A 20,706-nucleotide genomic window follows, 5' to 3' on the forward strand; every position below is an offset into this window, starting at 1 on the left:
CCAATGTTGATGCCATTTGCAAAGGGTACTGATCGTAAAACCTGTCATCTGGGTCTATTACGAACTCACATTCGTCATCTTCGTCCTCCTCATATCGCTCCACAAAAACATCTATAATCATCTCAGTTAAACCAGGTACTTTTGTGTCGTCAGCTACCATCACCCGCCTGGTCTTGTTGTGCTTTCCTACTTGAAAAATTGGAATCTCCACTCCGTCAAGAATTATTTTATTGCTGCTAAGAAGGATATCCGCCGGACCACCTTTTGAACCTTTCAAAATGTCATATCCTAACAGAGCATCGTCTTCGATCTCTGCAACTATGACCACTTGTTCAATCTTCATTGGTCCTACTTCTAACGTAAGGCTCGCTTTTCCTGCCTCCTTTATTGGCGACCCACCGGCCCCAAACAAACACGAGGACTTAACTAGCGAAGGCCTTTTCGCTGCGCAAATATTTTCAAAAACTCTTGTGGAAACTACCGTGTGAGAGGCACCCGTATCGGCGGTGAAAGTAACAGGCGTGTCGTTCACGTAACCTCTAACGTAGACACCTTCAGCCAAGTTTCTCTTCACTTTACCTCTTGCGATATGTTCTGCGTGCTTAGCAGGCACCGTACTATCTGCTATCTCTTCAGTTTTCTGGCCTGCCTTCTTTATTGGGACCTCCCTTTGGCCGCAAGGGTCGGTCCTTGGTAGTTTAAATTAAACTGAGTACTGCTTGAATCCTTTTCACGATTTTCATTGGCCCGTTTTGGACACTCTCTCGCGTAGTGACCAATGCCATGACAGCTATAGCATTCAACTTCACTTTTGTTCACTGCATTTTTCCTTACTCTTTCCTTTTCAAGCTTCTCAATTCTGGCCAGTAACCCTTGAATGAGCTCGTTCTGAATCGGGCTACTTTGCCTATTGTTTTCGTTATCACTGGTTGCTATCACAGGGATCTTACGAGGATCTGTATTCGGGACACTGTTATTATCAGTAAAACGGCGACGATTGTTGTTTCCCGTATATCGCTTCTCGTCCGTTTTCGTTTCATATGCTCGGCGTGTGTTGAATCGCCCTTTTCTATCATTCCTACTCCCATTTCGGATCTGCATCAGATTAACAACGTGGTAGACTGCTTCATCTACTGTACGTGGTTCTTTGTTGAATTCGACTTCAAACTTGATTTCTTCATCATACAATCCGTCAAGGAAACGCCTAACCAAATCTTCTTCCCTCGTTTGTCTATCTCTACAACGGTGTGCCCTATCATACAGCATTTTCAAGTCTGCTGCGAATTCCTCTACTGTCTCACCATGACGCTGTGCTCTTCTGCTAAATTTAGCCGCGAACGATCTCGGAGTCTCGATCACCCGGAACCTGCTATTCAATTCCGCTATAAGGTCAGCGTAACAGTTGATGGTATGCGATGATAATTGTGAAAACACGAATTGAGCCAGCGACACCTTTAAGACTAGGTAGGAGTTGATCGAGTTTCTCATCTTCACTCCACCCGCACCTGTACGCTATAGTCTCAAATTGCGTTATCCACGTGGTCCATTCTTCGGTACCGTTGTAGGGCGTTATTTTAACGGTCGTTTGTTTGTTTCGACGCGCGGCTGTTGCTCTTGTTTCGTTTTCATAGAGCCGTTCATTGTGATGATGAAAGTTGCGAGCGCTGCGGTGTCTCTCCCAGGCGTGCTCCCTGTTTGGTACCTGTTGGTACTCGGCGTAGCCTGTTTCATCTGTGTAGCGTCCGTCGCGATGATACATAGGTTGCATCTGTTGCACGCGTTGCGGGACATTGGCACAAACATCTGACACTGCATACTCTGGCGATGGTGTGTCTATGTGTATCGCTGGCGTTTTGTTATGGTTGTAATTGCCTTCGGCACTTCTTGCATCACTAATACCGGATCCCTTTAAAATCTTCAGCTCGCTAACAACATCTTTAAGAATAGCAGCCATATCTGCAACAGTCTTCTGTAGCGATCCATCACCCGTTAAATTGGTTACGACAGCCCCTTCGGTCGCCCTTGTGCTGGAACCCGACGTCTCGTCTTCCGCAATGCCGCTTGATTCCGTCATTTCCGCAGCCAAGCATTGTCTTGATCCATCACCTGTTATTTCCGATCTTTCCCCTTCACATCCGGCACTTCTTGGTCGATACCGGAAGTAAATTTCGCCGTCGCTGTCTACTTGTTGCGGTTCATTCATTTTGTACTTAAAACGCCTAGCTTATGTGTAAATCTATTTTTGTTAAATAGTCTTTATAGGTGACAATTTGTAACCCTTACCGTTTATCAAAATTATGCTATTAATATTGTATTTTACGTTACTTTTGAGTAGGTTACTTATATTTTAACTTCTTAATGTTCAGCGTTGCATACAGCGCTTTATTTTACTGTTAACGTGTGTTGCATATAGCTCTTACGTTTGCAAGTTTAATGTTATTTCTATCCGTAAGTTTCTATTTTCGGAGAGTAAAGTTCATATCACTGTGAAAAAGGTAAAACTTCTATCACCGACGCTGCCACCATTTGTTACGTTCCACCTGTGAACGCTTGTGTACGTACAAGTAATACACTGACTTTTCAGCCGTCCATGCTGCGCTTTTAAACATATGAGGAATGCAAACAACACTATTCGAAAAGTTATTAACTTTTATTGTCGCACGTTGAACAAAATAATCATTGCTGTATGCAACTCAAAAATCATTACATTAGTAAATGTATATATTATAGTCTTATAAAGGCAGTTGGTGTATTTTCACCTGAGCATAAGATTTCCTACAGTTTGTTATTTGAAGTGTTACAAGTTTACTTGTTTAATGTTTGAGTCTTTCACAATTGATAATGGCAACAATTTTAAGTACATCAAATGACAATAAATGCTTCCAAATGTCGTAATGAAATGCCACAGGTAAGTACTTTAAGTATGATGTTAAATGAGCTCTTTCAAATAAATATAAGTGAATATAAGCTTTTGCTGTTAATTTTATAAAAGGACCTGCCTCTAAGTTTTCGTGATGGAACTGAGCTGATGACCAAAAATTGGTCGTCCTTTTATACTAGCGTAAGGGCAAATGTGGCCAAACAAGGTCATTTAAGGCCATAACTGGTCATTGAGCGGGCCAGTTGGCCATGGGCGCCCCAAAAATGGCCAAATCGGGGCGACCAACTGGTCGGAATTAGAACGCTCACTAAGCAACGTCTAGCACTTGAGAAAATGGCTTCAAGAATTGAAAATAATCAGAGTCGATATGTCTCTTTAAACGACGAATACAAAAGGGTCAAATACTAGAACATGTAAACATTACCGTTGATCTAAAATCACAGGGTCCAGTAAAAAAAAAAAAAATAAAAAAAAAAAATTGTTTATGTAAGAAAAAGGAACATAAACAATTTTTTATTTTTTTTTTTTTTTTTTACTGGACCCTGTGTCTAAAATAAGACATCGTGAAGAAAGCTATTTTAAAAGAGATGACTCATCAGACCATAAAGCACTGCGACAAATGGCTGACAATGAACCGGCGTCTCATGGACAAGTTAAGTTTTATCGTAAAATAACTGTTAATATGTAACTGTGGTCATTATTACTCAGCAGTAATGTAATATACATAATAATGTTTTACATAGTGCTAAAGATGAGATTAAAATACAAATACAACAACAGTGAAAATCACGAGGCAGGTGACAGCACTCAAATTCGGACAAGTTATTCGGAAACGAAATAGAAATAATCCACAGGCGTACAACCAGAATATTGTTTATGTGTAAAACGGTCGTGAATAATACGGACCGTAATGCATATATAATATGTTTTGGCTGTCATATGCCCTGTGTAGATGCTCAGGTGAATAAAAAGGAATAATACAGATGAAGCAACAGATTAAAAGGTAACAGTTAAAAGATCATGTTAAAAGTTAGTGTTTGGTTTTTAAGTTCATTGTCATTGTCCTGATATGCAGCGCATATCAATACGTTACTCATTCACATGCATTTAGACCCATTTTCCTGGAATAAGGCTCAGTTGTTATCCGATCTTAATGAATTTCAACTAAATGGCCTTATTCACAAAATACCTCATGTTGTGTAGACTCCATTTATTTTTAAATACTGATATGTAGCAGATACAGGCTGTATCCTTTTTAAAGATTTTTCAGTCAGTAGCAAAACATTGTGTCTTTTGCAGAGAAATTATGGTATTAAGTTTTTTTTCTGTAAATTATTTGCTTTTGAACATGTTAAATGTGTAAAATTTTAAATAAGGTAAGATTTCCTAGAGTTTAAATAGACATCTAGGAGCCAATGATGTAACAGGTCGCTTTAATAAATAAAATGTTAAAACAGCTGAAGTGGAATTGTATAAGCAGAAGGAGAATTCGAGGGGTTTTATTAGCTTGGGATATGTTGTTCAGGCAGATGTACAATGGGCACAGCATCAATCAATTCAAGGGGTTTTATTAGCTTGGGATATGTTGTTCAGGCAGACTTACATGGGCACAGCATCAATCAGTGACCTGGGTTGAGCCACTTGAAAACTTCTTTGACAAAATGTTATCAAACTTGAAAACTCCTTCACGAATGATCAACATTTCTTCATACGAAAATTTATGGATCTGATCTGAACTCAATACTGTTTCGGCCATTTGGTGAGATGCAAAAGCTGTCTGAAATGACACTTTCAGCGAAACCATCCTGACTGGAACCAGATAAAATGTGCATTGTGGGTTATTTTTGTTTGGCTAACTTTAACCAATTCAGATAAAGATATCCAATGTGACTTTCAATTTTATACAATATTATAACTCGATTTGAAAACATATCCAAAAATGGATAAATTTAACGAATGGGTATCTTTTGGGTTGGCTAAAGTTAACCATATTTGTACAATTGGCTAGATGTGTTTTCCAATTCCACATGTGTGCATGGAGACTTTGTTTGGTGTTGAACTTGGGGGATATGTTATGGTCAATGGCACGATTACTAAAAATAGAAAAATATGCTTTCACTCAATAACTTGAGTTTTAATTGAGACATTCCACAGAACTTTTGTTTGTAGGCAGCTAACATAAATACTGGTTTGGATGCTTTTGGGTCCAGTCAGTTTAAGGTCAAGGTCACTTTAACTAAAAAATGGAAAAGGGGCAAACAGGTGCTTTCCAGTAACTTAAGTTTGTATCAAACAATCTTGATGCAACTTGAAAGCAAGTTTGCATTGAAACTAGCTTTGTATTATGTTTTGTATGTGTTGGGTAAAGGTCAAATGAAATGTAGAAAAAGAGCTTAAGCTCAATAATTTGAGGTAAGATTGAGATAATGCTTAAAAAATGTGTGTGTAGGTAGCGTACGTGTAGATTTTCTACGGATTTCATTCACGGCCATGTTGGCAGCTACATAAATAGAAAAGTTGTTTGTGATGAAAAACTTGAGTTGGGACAGAGACATTGCACTAATATTGTGTATGTATTTTGCTTATATGCTGACCAAGCACAACAGTTCATTTTGAGGCTTCAATGTAAAGGTCACTGTTACTATGACTAGGAAAACGGTTTTTGCTCAATAACTGGGACTGTGATATTCTGATGGATAGTATGTAGCTAGCTTAGATATGTACCTAGCTTGGGATGCATCAAACTGTGCCGGACTTATTTATTAGGCCCAGTTTTCCAGAACCAGGCTTAATGAATCTCATAACTTTGAATTTGCCATAGACAACCCATGTATTTTTTTTCAGGATGTAGACCAAGGTACAGGCAGGGATCTCAACCCCAAACAGACGTCTGAAATTACTGGGGGCGAGAAAGACATCGTAAATGAGCTTCGGAACCCAGACAGGTCAGTAATTTTTATGCCCCCGGTTGGATGGCATATAGCAGTTGAACTGTCCGTTAGTCCGTCAGTCCGTCCCGAAAACTTTAACATTGGCCATAACTTTTGCAATATTGAAGATAACAACTTGATATTTGGCATGCATTTGTATCTCATGGAGCTGCACATTTTGAGTGGTGAAAGGGCAAGGTCAAGGTCATCCTTCAAGGTCAAATGTAAAAAAAGTAATAAGCTTTAAAGGGAAGATAATTTCTCTTGATCATTTGGCAGTCACAGATCATTTTTACAAGGGAAGTAATATTTTTTAAAGGGATATAATCAAAAACAAAAATAAATAAATCAAAGCGGCGCAGTAGGCGGCATTGTGTTTCTGACAAACACATCTCTTGTTTTACCCAAAATTACAGCCTCTTACAGGCTGTTTCCCAATGGCAAAAAAGTAACATTTATCCCCAAAATCTTACCTCAATCCTCCTCCCAAATAAAAAAAACCCCCAATAAACACAATAATTGGTTTAGTGAGTTTCTAATACAACAATTCAATTCCTGAGCACTTTATCATATGAATTTTCAACTGCAGTTAAAGTTGCACATATAAACAAATGGAATACTGTTATTTATAATAATAGTATTAATAATTTTTATGTTTCCCAATTTTATGGGTTATTGTGCTATTATTCCAAATTAATCCAAAAGGCGCAGGCTTTTAAATATAAAGCAAAAATTACTGCAGGCCTTCAGCTGTACCGCTTGTTTCGATACCGGAGCAGAACGAGACCACCGACAGGAAGAGAGTGCAGCGCATGTCTTCACCAGAGAAGTGGGAGTGGCAGCAGATGATGGCCGCTAACGTGGTCGATGTCTCGGAGTTGCCGGACTTTGACGAGGAGACAGGAGTACTCCCCAGAGATGATGACTCTGGTATCATGTGTTTTCAATATTCTAGTTGCTATGTTTGGGTTACATAAAGATTAAAGCCTCGCTCTAGGAAAATAGGGTTTAATGCATGTGAGTCCTTAGCCAATCTTGGACAGTACTTTCCTCTTTCTTGGAACTTTTCATATAAAGGAAGTCTTTTTGAAATGAACAGCCAGTCTAGGCGGGAGTGTCCCTTGTCCCTTGTTATCCTGTGCAGAATGCACATGCTAATCTGGAATGTAACTTTACGCTCCTGCATTAAACCCTGTCTTCCAGTGTTAGGCTCAATTTGTGTTCAACATTTTTGTTATCAAAGATTGCGTTTGAATTCTTGTTTGAGAAAGTTTTTTTTATTTTAAATTTCAATAATTTTAAAATATTTGTTTTAGTTGGAAGCCATATAGTTTTATGTTCTACTCAATAGAAACTGTTCTTGTTCTATTGCCACAAGATGATTTGTTTGTTTTTCTTCTTTTTTACTTCTATGTAAAACATATCTTGATATCCTAGCTATCTAGCATATAAAAATGATCTTTGAAGTATCATCCTATATAGTGTTCCATGTAAATGCTGTGTTAGAATTAACTGGAAAGTTATTAACATATACAAATGTTCTTTGAAGTATCAGTATATCGTGTTCCATGTAAATTCCATGTTAGAATTACCTGGAAAGTTATATGTTTTTGTTATGCCCCCCTTCGAAGAAGAGGGGGTATATTGCTTTGCTCATGTCGGTCACTCGGTCTGTCGGTATGTCGGTCGGTCTGTCTGTCTGTCCACCAGGTGGTTGTCAGACGATAACTCAAGAACGCTTGGGCCTAGGATCATGAAACTTCATAGGTACATTGATCATGACTCGCAGATGACCCCTATTGATTTTGAGGTCACTAGGTCAAAGGTCAAGGTCACGGTGACCCGAAATAGTAAAATGGTTTTTGAATGATAACTCAAGAACGCATACGACTAGGATCATGAAACTTCATGGGTAGATTGATCATGACTTGCAGATGACCCCTATTGATTTTGAGGTCAAAGGTCAAGGTCACGGTGACCCGAAATAGTAAAATGGTTTCCAGATGATTACTCAAGAATGCATACGCCTAGGATCATGAAACTTCATGGGTAGATTTATCATGACTCGCAGATGACCCCTATTGATTTTGAGGTCACTAGGTCAAAGGTCAAGGTCACGGTGACCCGAAATAGTAAAATGGTTTTCGGATGATAACTCAAGAACGCATATGCCTAGGATCATGAAACTTCACAGGTAGATTGATCATGACTCGCAGATGACCCCTATTGATTTTGAGGTCACAAGGTCAAAGGTCACGGTGACCCGAAATAGTAAAATGATTTTCGGATGATAACTCAAGAACGCTTTTGCCTAGAATCATGACACTTCATAGGTACATTGATCGTGACTCACAGATGACCCCTATTGATTTTCAGGTCACTAGGTCAAAGGTCAAGGTCACAGTGACAAAAAACGTATCACACAATGGCTGCCACTACAACGGACAGCCCATATGGGGGGCATGCATGTTTTATTTTTATAGATTTTAATACAACAAAGTATTTTTTTAAATCCCCACAGATGAGGACATTGAGATTGAAATGGTGGAAGAAGAGGCCCCATTCCTAGCAGGCCATGGCAAACAAAGTCTGGATCTCAGTCCTATCAAGATAGTCAAGGTAAGAGTGAAAATACAGTAATGTTAAAAGTGATTAAGATTATCTGACTGCCATGATATTACTGAAATACTCTTACATAAATTCAATTGGATGATGTAACAATGTGCTTTCATGTACCAATACAAATATAAACCCATAATTTGTCAGCTAAGGAATTGATTGACAGTTGTCTATTGGTAAATACCTTACCAAATACCCAAAAAAATGATGAAAACTGAGCTGAGAATACAGAGCTTTATGCATGTGTTGTTCCAGTGAAACCTGTGCAGACTGCAATCATTGTAAGCTGTCTACCAGGTTAATTAAAGCAATTATTGTAAGTTTTCTACCGGGTCAACTAAAGCAATTATAGTAAGCTGTCTACCGGGTCAACTAAAGCAATTGTTGAAAGCTGTCTACCAGGTTAACTAAAGCAATTATTGAAAGCTGTCTACCGGGTCAACTAAAGCAATTATTGACAGCTGTCTAACAGGTCAACTAAAGCAATTATTGAAAGCTGTCTACCGGGTAAACTAAATCAATTATTGAAAGCTGTCTACTGGGTCAACTAAAGCAATTATTGAAAGCTTTCTACCGGGTCAACTAAACCAATTATTGAAAGCTGTCTACCAATGAATACTGAACCAAATACCCGTTACTCATAAGAGCGGCGTTCTGGGAAAACTAGGTTTAACAAATGTGCAAAAAATGTTCCAGATTACCTTGTACAGTCTGCACAGGCTAGTGTGGGACATCACTTTCCAATATTATTTAATTTTTCGTTTAAAAGAAGTGACCTTTAAATGAGTAACCCTGTCTTTGCGAAAAGTTAATATGGGACAATACTTTTATTACATACTTGCATTAAGCCCAGTTTTCGCAAAGGGAGACTGAAATCTTTTATTCTGCTTTAGAACCCAGATGGTTCGCTGTCCCAGGCCGCCATGATGCAGTCGGCGCTGCAGAAGGAACGTCGTGAGATCAAGCAGCAGCAGCGTAGAGGCCGAGATGAACTCTGTACCTAACACCTCTAGCAGTGAGTGGCAGGACCCCATGGCCGACGGTGAGTGGAAACTCTCAGGTGTTTGTTTTAACTCGATAATTGTATCAGACTCGATCTGGTAAAATGAGATTGTATGCATGTTTTTAAAATGTGGTCCTAGATAAGCCTCTGCAGTCCGCACAGGCTAAACAGGGATGAAATTAACTTGTATAATATAGGATAATAGGATATGTTCTTGTCATGTTTAAAAAAAACAAGTTCTTAGTTTTTTCTTGGTGACCATTGTAAAAAATTAAAGAATGTCATGTTTGGCTAAGAATTATTAAATAGTAAATGCAAGTAAAAAGATAGAATTTCAAATCAAAGAGCAAAACATTTGAGCCTATCTGTAGCCTTGTGTTAACCTTTTCCCTCACAGAAGCAAAGTGAAAATGGCTATGTGCAATCAGCATTAAGCCACAACAGCCTGCAAGTTACTCACAGTCTGTTCAGGTTTGATGCTGTTTGCTGCTCATCGGTATCTAAGGATTGGAATTGAAGTCTGTAAAACTTGAATCAAGTAAGAAAGGTCTTTAATTAAATTTAACTTTCTAAGGGACTACAAATGCATAAAAATACGTATCTAAGTGGCAAAAGGTTAAGGAGGTTGCCGTGGTGTAATGGATAAGGTGTCCTCCTAGCTATCTGGAGGTCACAGGTTCGATCCCCACTTGGGGAGCGTTCTCTAGATCTTCCGAAAGACATCAAGTACTGGTTATAGGCCCAGGAAACTGACTGGAGAGCGTTTCTATAAGCCTGAGGCTTTTGATGCAATCCAGATAAAATAAATAGGTTGAATCTAAAAGGTTAACGACCTTCACAGGATTTCTGGCACTTGATTTGTTCTGATACTGGTTGTCTACCCAGCACCTTGTTAAAATTGATGGGTACCAATCACCTCTGACTTATGCCTAGTATTTAGGAAGGAAGCAAAAGGGAAACAACTGCATTGCTGTCTCTCATTAATGAATGAAAATCTGGAATTCAAATGTTTATCTATAAAGGTCCCTTAACAGTAAAAACTTTCTTTCTGTTATAATATATTATGGATGACACTTTCATTTGAGAAGAGTTTTGAAAAACTGGATTAAATGCATTTACACTTAGTGTAGTCTTAGATTAGCCTGTGCAGTCTGCACAGGCTTATTTGGGCAACCCTTTCTGCCTATTCTGGATATTTGTTTATAAGACACTCAATTAAGCTGAAAAAATCCTTAAAAGAAGAAAGTGTTGTCCCTGATTAGCCTTTGCAAACTGCTTCTTTTTACAGAATGTGGCTTATTTGATACTTGTTTACATTGTTGTGGTGAGAGAAGGCTAGGATTTATTTTTCTTTTTTTATTCAATATAAAACATACAATGTATACCTGTTTATGATAATAAAACATAGTGATACCATGTAGCAGCAATAATGTTCAAACATGTTATACAGGATATGCTAATATATTTTTTTGACCTTGTGGTTTCCTTTTAATGCAAATAGGTGTTTAAAAAAAATAAAAACAACAGAATAGTTAAGAAGAATAAGGATGAGTTGCATAGAGAGGGTAGAAAGCATACTGGACTTGTTTATGAAAGTTTAATGTGTTTCCATTTTTGTTCAAATATATGAAGTGTATTATTGTAAAGGGCTATTTCTTTTTCTATTTGAATCTTCAGTTTTGAATATTTGATAAAACAGTTCATTGTCGGCGTTTATTTTCTGTATTTCATACTGAATATTAAATATTTCATTAATAAAATTATGTAATTCACAGTGTTATTAACATCTTGTATTTTGAAGGTATTTACCCCTAAACTGATGTCTGAGAGAGATAGTTTAAGATTTAATTGTTGTTTCTTATTGCTAGGATTTCTTGGTATTTAACTCCCGACTGCCAAATATTCCAAACTGTCTGGCTCGAAGAATTTATTTTGGTTGACAATGTTATTTGAATTATTGTAATTTGCCTAGGTGAGAGAAAGCTGGGATCTCGTGGTATCGGTTCCCAGCCTGCAGACCTGCCGGAATGGAAGAAGCACATCACGGGCGGGCAAAAGGCTTCCTACGGCAAGAAAGAGAAAAAGTCCATCCTGGAACAGAGGCAAAGTTTGCCGATATATAAACTCAAAGATGAGCTGGTCAAGGTATGTGGGTTGGGTTGAATATCTTTTAATATAAACTACTACAGATTGCAGCTTTAATTTTAAATTCTTTCACACGTTTGTTTGTGACTTTATTAAGTTCATTAGCATACATAATATAACCTGAGTATGAAAAGAGCTTCATAAACCTTGATAAACACACTAAGAAAATCAATGTAAGAACCTTGCTGTCCACTGAGAATTATGTCAACATGAGGCCCATTTTTTGAAGAATAAGCATATACTACTTTACTCCATAAAAGACAAATATTAAAACAATAAAAAACACTGTAGAAAATATTAGATGTCAAAGATTTTTTAATTCAGAAAACTTCGTCAGAGCTACAGATAAGCTGCGTATTTGCGTAAATACGGCAATAAAAAATAGGTGGATACGCAATTTTTTCAAAATCTGTGCGTACCGGTACGCAAAACAAATCGCCGATACCCAATTCGAGCCGCCTTCTATGCGTAATGAAAAATCCAGTTTAGTTTTGGCCGTTTTGAATCGAGTCTTAATCGACAAGCGCTTGTTTTTATCTGTAGTGCGTTCAGTTACAGCGAACGTTTGCTAAAGTTCGCGAACGGTCGCGAACGTTCGCTATTGAACGCTTGGTTCGCCGCGAACGTTCGCGAACCGAAGCGAACCCTCTCGGGAGGTAGTTCGCTAGCGAAACCAAGATGGCGGACAAATAAATATGTTGTATTTGTTCAGTGTTACTTCGATATTTTTTTCCTTTTTTTGTAGTACATAAAGTGAATTGAACAATAAACAAAGTGTATAGGAGGTTTTGGGGATTCCGATAATAACGTCACGTTTGCGCATCCTCAAATTTTGGCCGCCAACACTGCGGCCATTCTGCTATTGTTTGCGTTTGATGATCCGCATCGTGATAAGATTTCAATCTTATTCGCGACCCATTTTAAGAACAACAAAATATTCAGAAATTGAAATTCTTCCATATTAAATAGAATCCAATGAATGAACACAAATAAGGACGAAAACAAACAACAAATTGGTTGATTTTATGTAATCAACATAAAGAAACTATTTGAACCTATATGTCCGTAAAGACTTACCTTGTTACAGATTAACTAAATCCTCTTGATACATGTAAATGTTTTTATTTAATTGTTCACACCAATTTTGACACTATTTATTTCAGCATTTTTAACCACCCATTGTTTAATTGCCCCTTTGCTCATCACAAACCGATTATCTCGATATGATCGGATACTGTCCAGACAATAACTAAGAAAACAGGGTGTCATAAACCCAGGGACCCATATTTGTATGACTCAGTATGGGGTCGTTAACCGCATGTGTCTGGTCATTAAACACAATTTATGATACCTCCGTGTCATCTCTGGGCATATTAAGCCAAAAACTTAACAGTTGCTTTAATAAAACATTTGAACATATTTAAAAAAAAATAGACGTACATTTGTTCGAAATGGATTAACAGGAACTATTAAGTATATATATACGCCAGTTTAAACATAACACTTAAGTGTTTCATAATGACAATACATTTAAAATAGTGTAGAAATTTACTGCTACACAATTATCGTATTTAACGGGTACCTGCACATGTAAATCAATATAATAACGTGTAAAGATCGTGCGTTTTTGAAGTGTTCGAAACATCATCGTGAAAACAAGCAATCGCGTTTGATCATAAAATCGATATAAAATACTTGGGTAAAATAAATGTATAAATTTATGGTATAATAAAATGCCAGATTTGTATCGCTCATTATCTATACATAAGAGTTTTCAATATACATGTGCATTCAAAGACAGTTCAATTCGCAAAATATGCAGGTGTTGTTTTTTTCCATGTGAATGCTAAAATTTATTTATATTTTCATTAAATGTAAACGAAACGAAAATTCATTCAATGTAAAAGAAAATTACAACTACATTTGAAGATTGTAATGTATTAATGCACTATTTTAGGGCTTTGTTTTATAACTGATTCAATGCACCTCTTACACTAAATTTCGATCGCTTATGAAAAATAACACTATCGCATCCACACCACTTATAATTATAATCAAATTATTATAGGTTTTATGTTTTTGGAAATATCTGTTAGTTAAGTACTTTCTGTGTTATTAGCGATTTGCGCCATCAAAATCGCAACAAATTTCTGAGAGCCGCCATCTTGAAACGTTCGCGCCGAACTTATCGTTCAATAAGACCGAATCGGAAACGAACCATCATTGGCGAACGTTCGCTGTAACTGAACGCACTACTGGTAACGTATTTACCAATCTAAACAGATGATAACAAATGCGAGTCAAACAAAATGGCGTCTCGAGGCAGACGAAAAGTTGCGCAAAAAAATACAAAAACATTTAGATTCCTTTGTCGTGGTAAATTAATCTAAATATAAAACAATTGCAATGGGCATAGTTGATGACTATAATGAATTTTGTTTGGGGCATTTTCGGTCAAAATACACTATATTATACTACCACAATACCGTTCCAAACCCCTATGATGGGGTGTGTTGGGTTTCTAAAACAAAAGTTCTGGCCCATATTATTGGAACAAAAACAAGTAGAAACACATTCGATGAGTGGGTTGAGAAATTCCCTTGTCTTCAGATTGTTGAATCTGATAGCAGAAAGATGGAACAACCTATACTGCGATTGAATACATAACAGTGACTTTATGTAGGTACGGTTTTGAGAAGCTAAATTCACGTTTTATTGCAAATACCCAATTCACTTGTTTGTTTTGGTACAAATACCCAATTATTTTTTATATGAGCGGGCATCATACTTCTGGATACCCAATCTCGTTTTCCATTACCCAATTCATTCTTATTTTGAAGGGTATTACCCAATTACCCCAAAAAGCTTATCTGTAGCTCTGTTCATCACATACATTTTTTTTCTAAAAAATTAAACATTTTACCAGATTTGTAAGATCAGTCCCATTGATAACTGGAATATGGAGATATTATATGAGCCTTGTTCTTAGAGAACTGGGCTTGATGCATGTGAGTAAAGTGTTGTCCCAGATTAGCTTATGTCCACACAAGCAAATCAGGGACGATACTTTCTGCTTTTATGGAATTTTTCAATAAAGGAGGTTTCTTCTGAACAAAATCAATTGTAAGTGTAAAGTGTTGTCCCTGATTAGCCCGTGCCAACTTCAAAGGCTAATATGGGGCGACACTTTATGCACATGCATTTAGCCCAGTTTTCCCAAGATAAGGCTCATTATGACTTACAGGCTGTTTCAATCATTTCGCCAATTATTTAAGATGAGACTGAACCATTGATTACTAGAATATTAAACCATTTCTAGTGCAAGGAGCATAAAACCAAAACAGCCTGCGAGTAACTAACAGTCTGTTCAGGTTTTATGCTGTTTGCTGCTCATCAATATCTTAGGGTAGGAAAGAAGCCTTTAAAACTTGAATCTAGAAAGAAAGGTCTTTAATTTGATTTAACTTTCTAAGGGATCACAAATGCGTCAAACTACATATCTAATTGGTAAAGGGTTAAATATGTTCTGATGATTTCCAGGCAGTGAATGACAACCAGGTGTTGGTGGTGATTGGGGAGACCGGGTCAGGCAAGACAACCCAGATAACTCAGTACCTGGCAGAGGCAGGCTACACTACACGCGGTAAAATTGGTTGTACGCAACCCCGTCGTGTGGCCGCCATGTCCGTGGCAAAACGTGTGTCAGAAGAGTTTGGCTGCAGGTTAGGACAAGAGGTATGTAATTATTATCTTATATTTATTTAACATAAAAGTTCTTTGTGTTTTGTTTTGAAAAAAAATCTTAAGAAGTTAATAGTTAATTGATTTTACAAGTACAAATACATGTTGTTAAAAAACCTAAAACTTCACAGTTTAATTTCAAAGGCATTTAAAAAAAGTTGTATTTCTCCTACAGGGTTGTGATTTCATCTCTCTCAATGCAAAAACGTTAAATAATTCAAGTTATTAATAAGTTTAGTTGATTCTTTTAATGAAAAGTAAATAGTTGTGGTGAATCGTGTGAAATTGGGGGCAGGGGGGGGGGGGGGGGGAATCCCTCAGGTTTACTTTTGAAATCACACCCTTTCTTCTAGCAGACAGAGTTTAGGCAGGAAAGTAAGAGTAAACCAATTCAGGTCGATAACTGCATAGGTTTCTGTTGAAATGGTTAAATGATTTTCATTGCATTGTTGTCTTTTATTTTATTTGGTCCAGTGGGTTTGGATGTATGGTTCTCATTGGATGTACATCTGTGTCCTCCAGGTTGGCTACATGATCCGTTTCGAAGACTGCACCAGCCCTGAGACCAAGATCAAGTACATGACTGAGGGTATGTTGCTGCGTGAGTGCCTGATAGACCGGGATCTCACGCAGTACGCAATCATCATGCTGGACGAGGCTCATGAACGTACGGTGCACACCGATGTGCTCTTTGGACTCCTGAAGGAGGTGAGCTGATGCTGCTGCGTTATGAACTCATCTGATTGGAGCCTGGCTCTGGGATAACAGGGCTTAATGCATGTGTGTAAAGTGTCTTCCCAGATTTTCCTGTGTTAATCAGGGACCGACACTTTCTGCTTTTATTGGGTTTCTAGTTTACAGGAAAGTCTCCTCTAAACAAAATTGAAAAATCCAGTCTAGTGAAAAGTGTCGTCCCTGAAAAGTCTGTATGGACTGTTCAGGCTTATCTTGACTGACACTTTACGCACACGCATTAAGTCCCATTTTCCAAGAATGCGGCTAACAGTAAACCCTTTTATAAGGAAATGAACGACTAATTTTTTATATTTTTAATTTTAATTAAATGAATAGTCATGTATCCAAGAATAGTTTAATTTGCCCATAAATAAATATTAAAAAAAACACTAACATATTGATTTGCCCGTCTGTCGGTCAGATTTTATTTCTCACTTAGCTTAAAAAGTCAAAACTGCTTTCAGCGGATAAAAAAACTATAAGCCTTTTAATCAGCATGTGACATAAGTTGACATAATCAGAGTTATGTCCCTTTTTTACCAACATTTTCGTTTGTGGACTTTTTGTAGTGGGGGTCTGGTAAAAGTTTATTGCTAGAGTAATAAAGTATGTGCATTTGTGCAGTATGGAATATTGAGGCGTCTATATCTTAAAAACAAGTGTCTATTTTAGCAGTTTTTTATACCGCTGGGTAATTTTATTAGCTCGGCTGTTTTCGGGAAAACCCGAGGTATTGTCATAGCCAGCTTGTCGTGTCCTGCTGTCCGCGTCGTGCTAAAACCTTAACATTTTGTCAACGTTTTCAACATTGGCTATAAAATCAAAGTGCTTCCACCTACAACTTTGAAACTTCATATGTAGCTGCACCTTGATGAGTTCTACACGCCTCACCCATATTTGGGTCACTAGGTCAAAGGTCAAGGTCACTGTGACCTCTAAAAAAGATATATATATATTTTCTGACAAGCTTTCATTTATTAGCTCATCTATTTTTTGAAAAAAATTATGAGCTATTGTCATCACCTTGGCGTCGGCGTTGGCGTCTGGTTAAGTTTTGCGTTTAGGTCCACTTTTCTCAGAAAGTATCAATGCTATTGCATTCAAACTTGGTACACTTACTTACTATCATGAGAGGACTGGGCAGGCAAAATTAGATAACTCTGGCGTGCAATTTGACAGAATTATGTGCCCTTTTTATACTTAGAAAATTGCAAATTTTGGTTAAGTTTTGTGTTTAGGTCCACTTTTCTCAGAAAGTATCAATGCTATTGCATTCAAACTTGGTACACTTACTATTATGAGGGGACTGGGCAGGCAAAGTTACATAACTCTGGCGTGCATTTTGACAGAATTATGTGCCCTTTTTATACTTAGAAAATTGCAAATTTTGGTTAAGTTTTGTGTTTAGGTCCACTTTATTCCTACAGTATCAAAGCTATTGCTTTCATACTGGAAACACTTATTAACTATCATAAGGGGACTGTGCAGGCAAAGTTATGTAACTCTGACTGGCATTTGGACAGAATTATGGGCCCTTTATACTTAGAAAATTGAAAATTTCCTTAAGTTTTGTGTTTTGGTCCACTTTACCCCTAAAGTATCATAGATATTGCTTTCATAGTTGGAACACTCGCAAACTATCATAAGGGTACAGTAAAAGGACAAGTTGCATAACTCTGGTTGTCATTTTTACGGAATTATGTCCCTTTTTTGACTTAGTAACTTTGAATATATGGTTAAATTTTGTGTTTCGATCCACTTTACTTCCTAACTATCAAGGCTATTGCTTTCAAACCTCAAATACTTTCATGCTATCATGAGGTTACTGTACCTGGCAAGTTGAATTTTACCTTGACCTTTGAATGACCTTGACTCAAGGTCAAATTATTAAATTTTGCTAAAATTGCCATAACTTCTTTATTTATGATTACATTTGATTGATACTTTGACAAAACTACTCTTACCACAATAGACTCCACCCAAACCATCCCCCGTGCCCTCCCCCCTTCCCGCGACCCTCCCCCCCCCCCCCCCCCCCCTATCTTTTTTTTTTTTTTTTTTTTTTTAAGATCATCTCACAAATGACCACCACACCCTCACACTATACCCCCCACTCCACCCCCCCAAATTATTTTTTTGGAAACGGTTAAAATACACAAATATTTATTTTTATTATTTTTTGTTTAAAATACCGTCGAACCATCGCACCCAAGAATCCCCCCCTTCCCCCCACCCGAATCCCCCCCCCCTATTTTTTTTTTTTTTTAAGATCATCTCACAAATGACCACCACACCCTCACACTATACCCCCCCCCCCCACCCCACCCCCCCCGCCCAAATTTCTTTTTTTTTTAACAGGTTAAAAAACACAAATATTAATTTTTATTATTTTATGTTTGAAATACCGTCCAACCATCGCACCCAAGAATCCCCCCACCCCCCACCCCTGATTATTTATTTTTTTTCATTTTTTTTTTCATTTAAAAAGAAAATAGATGAGCGGTCTGCACCCGCAAGGCGGTGCTCTTGTTAAAAAATGCAACCGCAGCCGAGCGTTGGCACCCGTTATGTCGTGCTCTTGTTTGCTAACTCCTTAAAATTAAAGACTGCAATGACAGAAATCAAGCATTAAAAATTGATAGTGAAGTTTGTCAATAATTTTCACTGTTAATTTTCACTGTTTTAAACAGTGAGTTATGACTTTTAATTCACTGATATTTCTCTATTAACCACAGGAAAGCATTAACTAAATTGAAAGTAACAAATGTTTGGTATTTTCTGTACATGTTGTTGCAAATAAAGATTTTTTATTTTCAGTCTGATGAATCTGAAAAAAAATCTTAAGGTTATTATTTCGAAGTTGTTTATTATTGTAACCTATGGTAATATTGTGTCATTCTTCCAATCAGGCTGTGAAGAAACGTAAAGATCTCAAGCTGATAGTCACGTCTGCTACTCTGGATGCTGTGAAATTCTCGCAGTATTTCTTCGAATCAGTAAGTACTGTCTATCAGTGTAGTTTATAATGTATACCTTATACATGGTAACTTACAGTAACAAGTGGTGTATGTTAATAAGTTTTAAATGCAAATAGTAAAAATGTTTATAGTGATGTAATGAATATGGTGTCCGCCTAGCGACCAGGAGGTTACTAGTTTGATCCCCACTGTGGAAGCGTTCTTTAAATCGTACCCAAAGACACAAAGTACGGGTTCTAGGCAGAGGAAATGGGCTGGAGAGCATTTCAAATAAGTAGTCAGTACTTTCAATGCAATCAAGCTAAACTAAATAGGTTTAAACTAAGCTTAAAAAGATATACATGAATTATTAACAAATTGCATGTATTATGTTTGCGATAGTCTTAATAATTAAATAATTTGTTATTCACTATTTTGATGCCAGGGTTAGCATTAAACCATCTGGAAAGTGAATGACATATTTGTTTTTAATTTCAATCAAACTTAATAAATATTCTTTTTGCCAAAATTTGTATTGTGTATTTTTATACAAAATTGCATTTGCAGGGTATTAAGTAAATATGCAAAAACAAAATTTCATTTTTTACTGTATTTGTTAATCTGTGCGTAATCAATAAATTACAGTAGGTGGACATGACCCATACATCCTGCTGAACTGTAAAAGTTTTTCTTTCAGCCTTTATTCACGATACCAGGTCGCACCTAACCACATCTGTTTCACTTTCAGCCCATATTTACGATACCTGGTCGCACCTACCCGGTGGAGATCCTGTACACAAAGGAGGCGGAGACCGACTACCTGGACGCCTCCATGATAACAGTCATGCAGGTAGGGCTCACTAGATTTCTAGAATAGACACTGATGCATCCTCAATTAAGTTTTTCCTCTGACCTTTGTTTACTCAGATCCTGGTTCAGGCCTAGGATTGCGCCACCGTATTGGCCTGCAGAACTTAGTGGTTGTGCAGTCCCTTGTAGCCAGGGGCACTCAGATTACCACGCCTGGTAGAGCTATGGCGTTCATCAATAACCAGAGAATGTTTTAGTCTCGCTCTGGATAACGGGGCATAATGCATGTGGGTAAGGTGTCATCCCAATTATGCCTGTGAAGTCCTTACAGGCTAACCAGGGATGACACTTTCCGCCTACGAAGGGTTTTTGCTAAGAAGAGACTTTAACAAAAAATCCAATTACAATAAAAACAGAAAGTGTCATCCCTTAATAGCTCTAGAAGACTGCACTGGCTAATCTGGGACGACAATTAATGTACATGCATTTCTCTGCAGATCCACCTGATGGAGCCCCCTGGTGACATCCTGCTGTTCCTGACAGGCCAGGAGGAGATTGACACGGCCTGTGAGATCCTGTATGAGCGTATGAAGGCCCTGGGACCCGAGGTACCTGAGCTGATCATCCTACCTGTGTACAGCGCCTTGCCCAGCGAGATGCAGACCAGGATCTTTGACCCCGCACCACCTGGGTCCAGGAAAGTGAGTAGATTTTTAACTTATTTGGAGTAGATTATATGCTCCCTGAAAATTTGCTCCCCGAAAATTTTTTAGGAGCATATAATTGCCAGTTTGTGCTTCCTTTCTTACTTCCTTACTTCCTTCCTTCCATCTTACTTTTGTTAAAGTTTCTCATAGCGTCTTCAATATTTTACTGATCTCGTAC

The 20,706-nt window shown here is 37.7% G+C and overlaps 1 protein-coding gene across 1 annotated transcript in view; it reads left to right on the top strand.

Moving 5' to 3' along the window:
• LOC127856584 (ATP-dependent RNA helicase DHX8-like) overlaps positions 1-20,706 on the top strand; it is a 57,653-nt gene that overhangs the window by 29,178 nt on the left and 7,769 nt on the right. The window contains 11 exon segments of the mRNA XM_052392880.1: positions 5,726-5,826; positions 6,554-6,741; positions 8,333-8,430; positions 9,324-9,410; positions 9,412-9,472; positions 11,406-11,578; positions 15,119-15,313; positions 15,842-16,027; positions 18,964-19,050; positions 19,760-19,861; positions 20,319-20,522. Coding sequence (XP_052248840.1) covers positions 5,726-5,826; positions 6,554-6,741; positions 8,333-8,430; positions 9,324-9,410; positions 9,412-9,472; positions 11,406-11,578; positions 15,119-15,313; positions 15,842-16,027; positions 18,964-19,050; positions 19,760-19,861; positions 20,319-20,522 — 1,482 coding nt within the window.

The sequence above is a fragment of the Dreissena polymorpha genome, chromosome 13 (genome assembly GCF_020536995.1).
Source record: "Dreissena polymorpha isolate Duluth1 chromosome 13, UMN_Dpol_1.0, whole genome shotgun sequence".
Classification (NCBI taxonomy): domain Eukaryota; kingdom Metazoa; phylum Mollusca; class Bivalvia; order Myida; family Dreissenidae; genus Dreissena; species Dreissena polymorpha.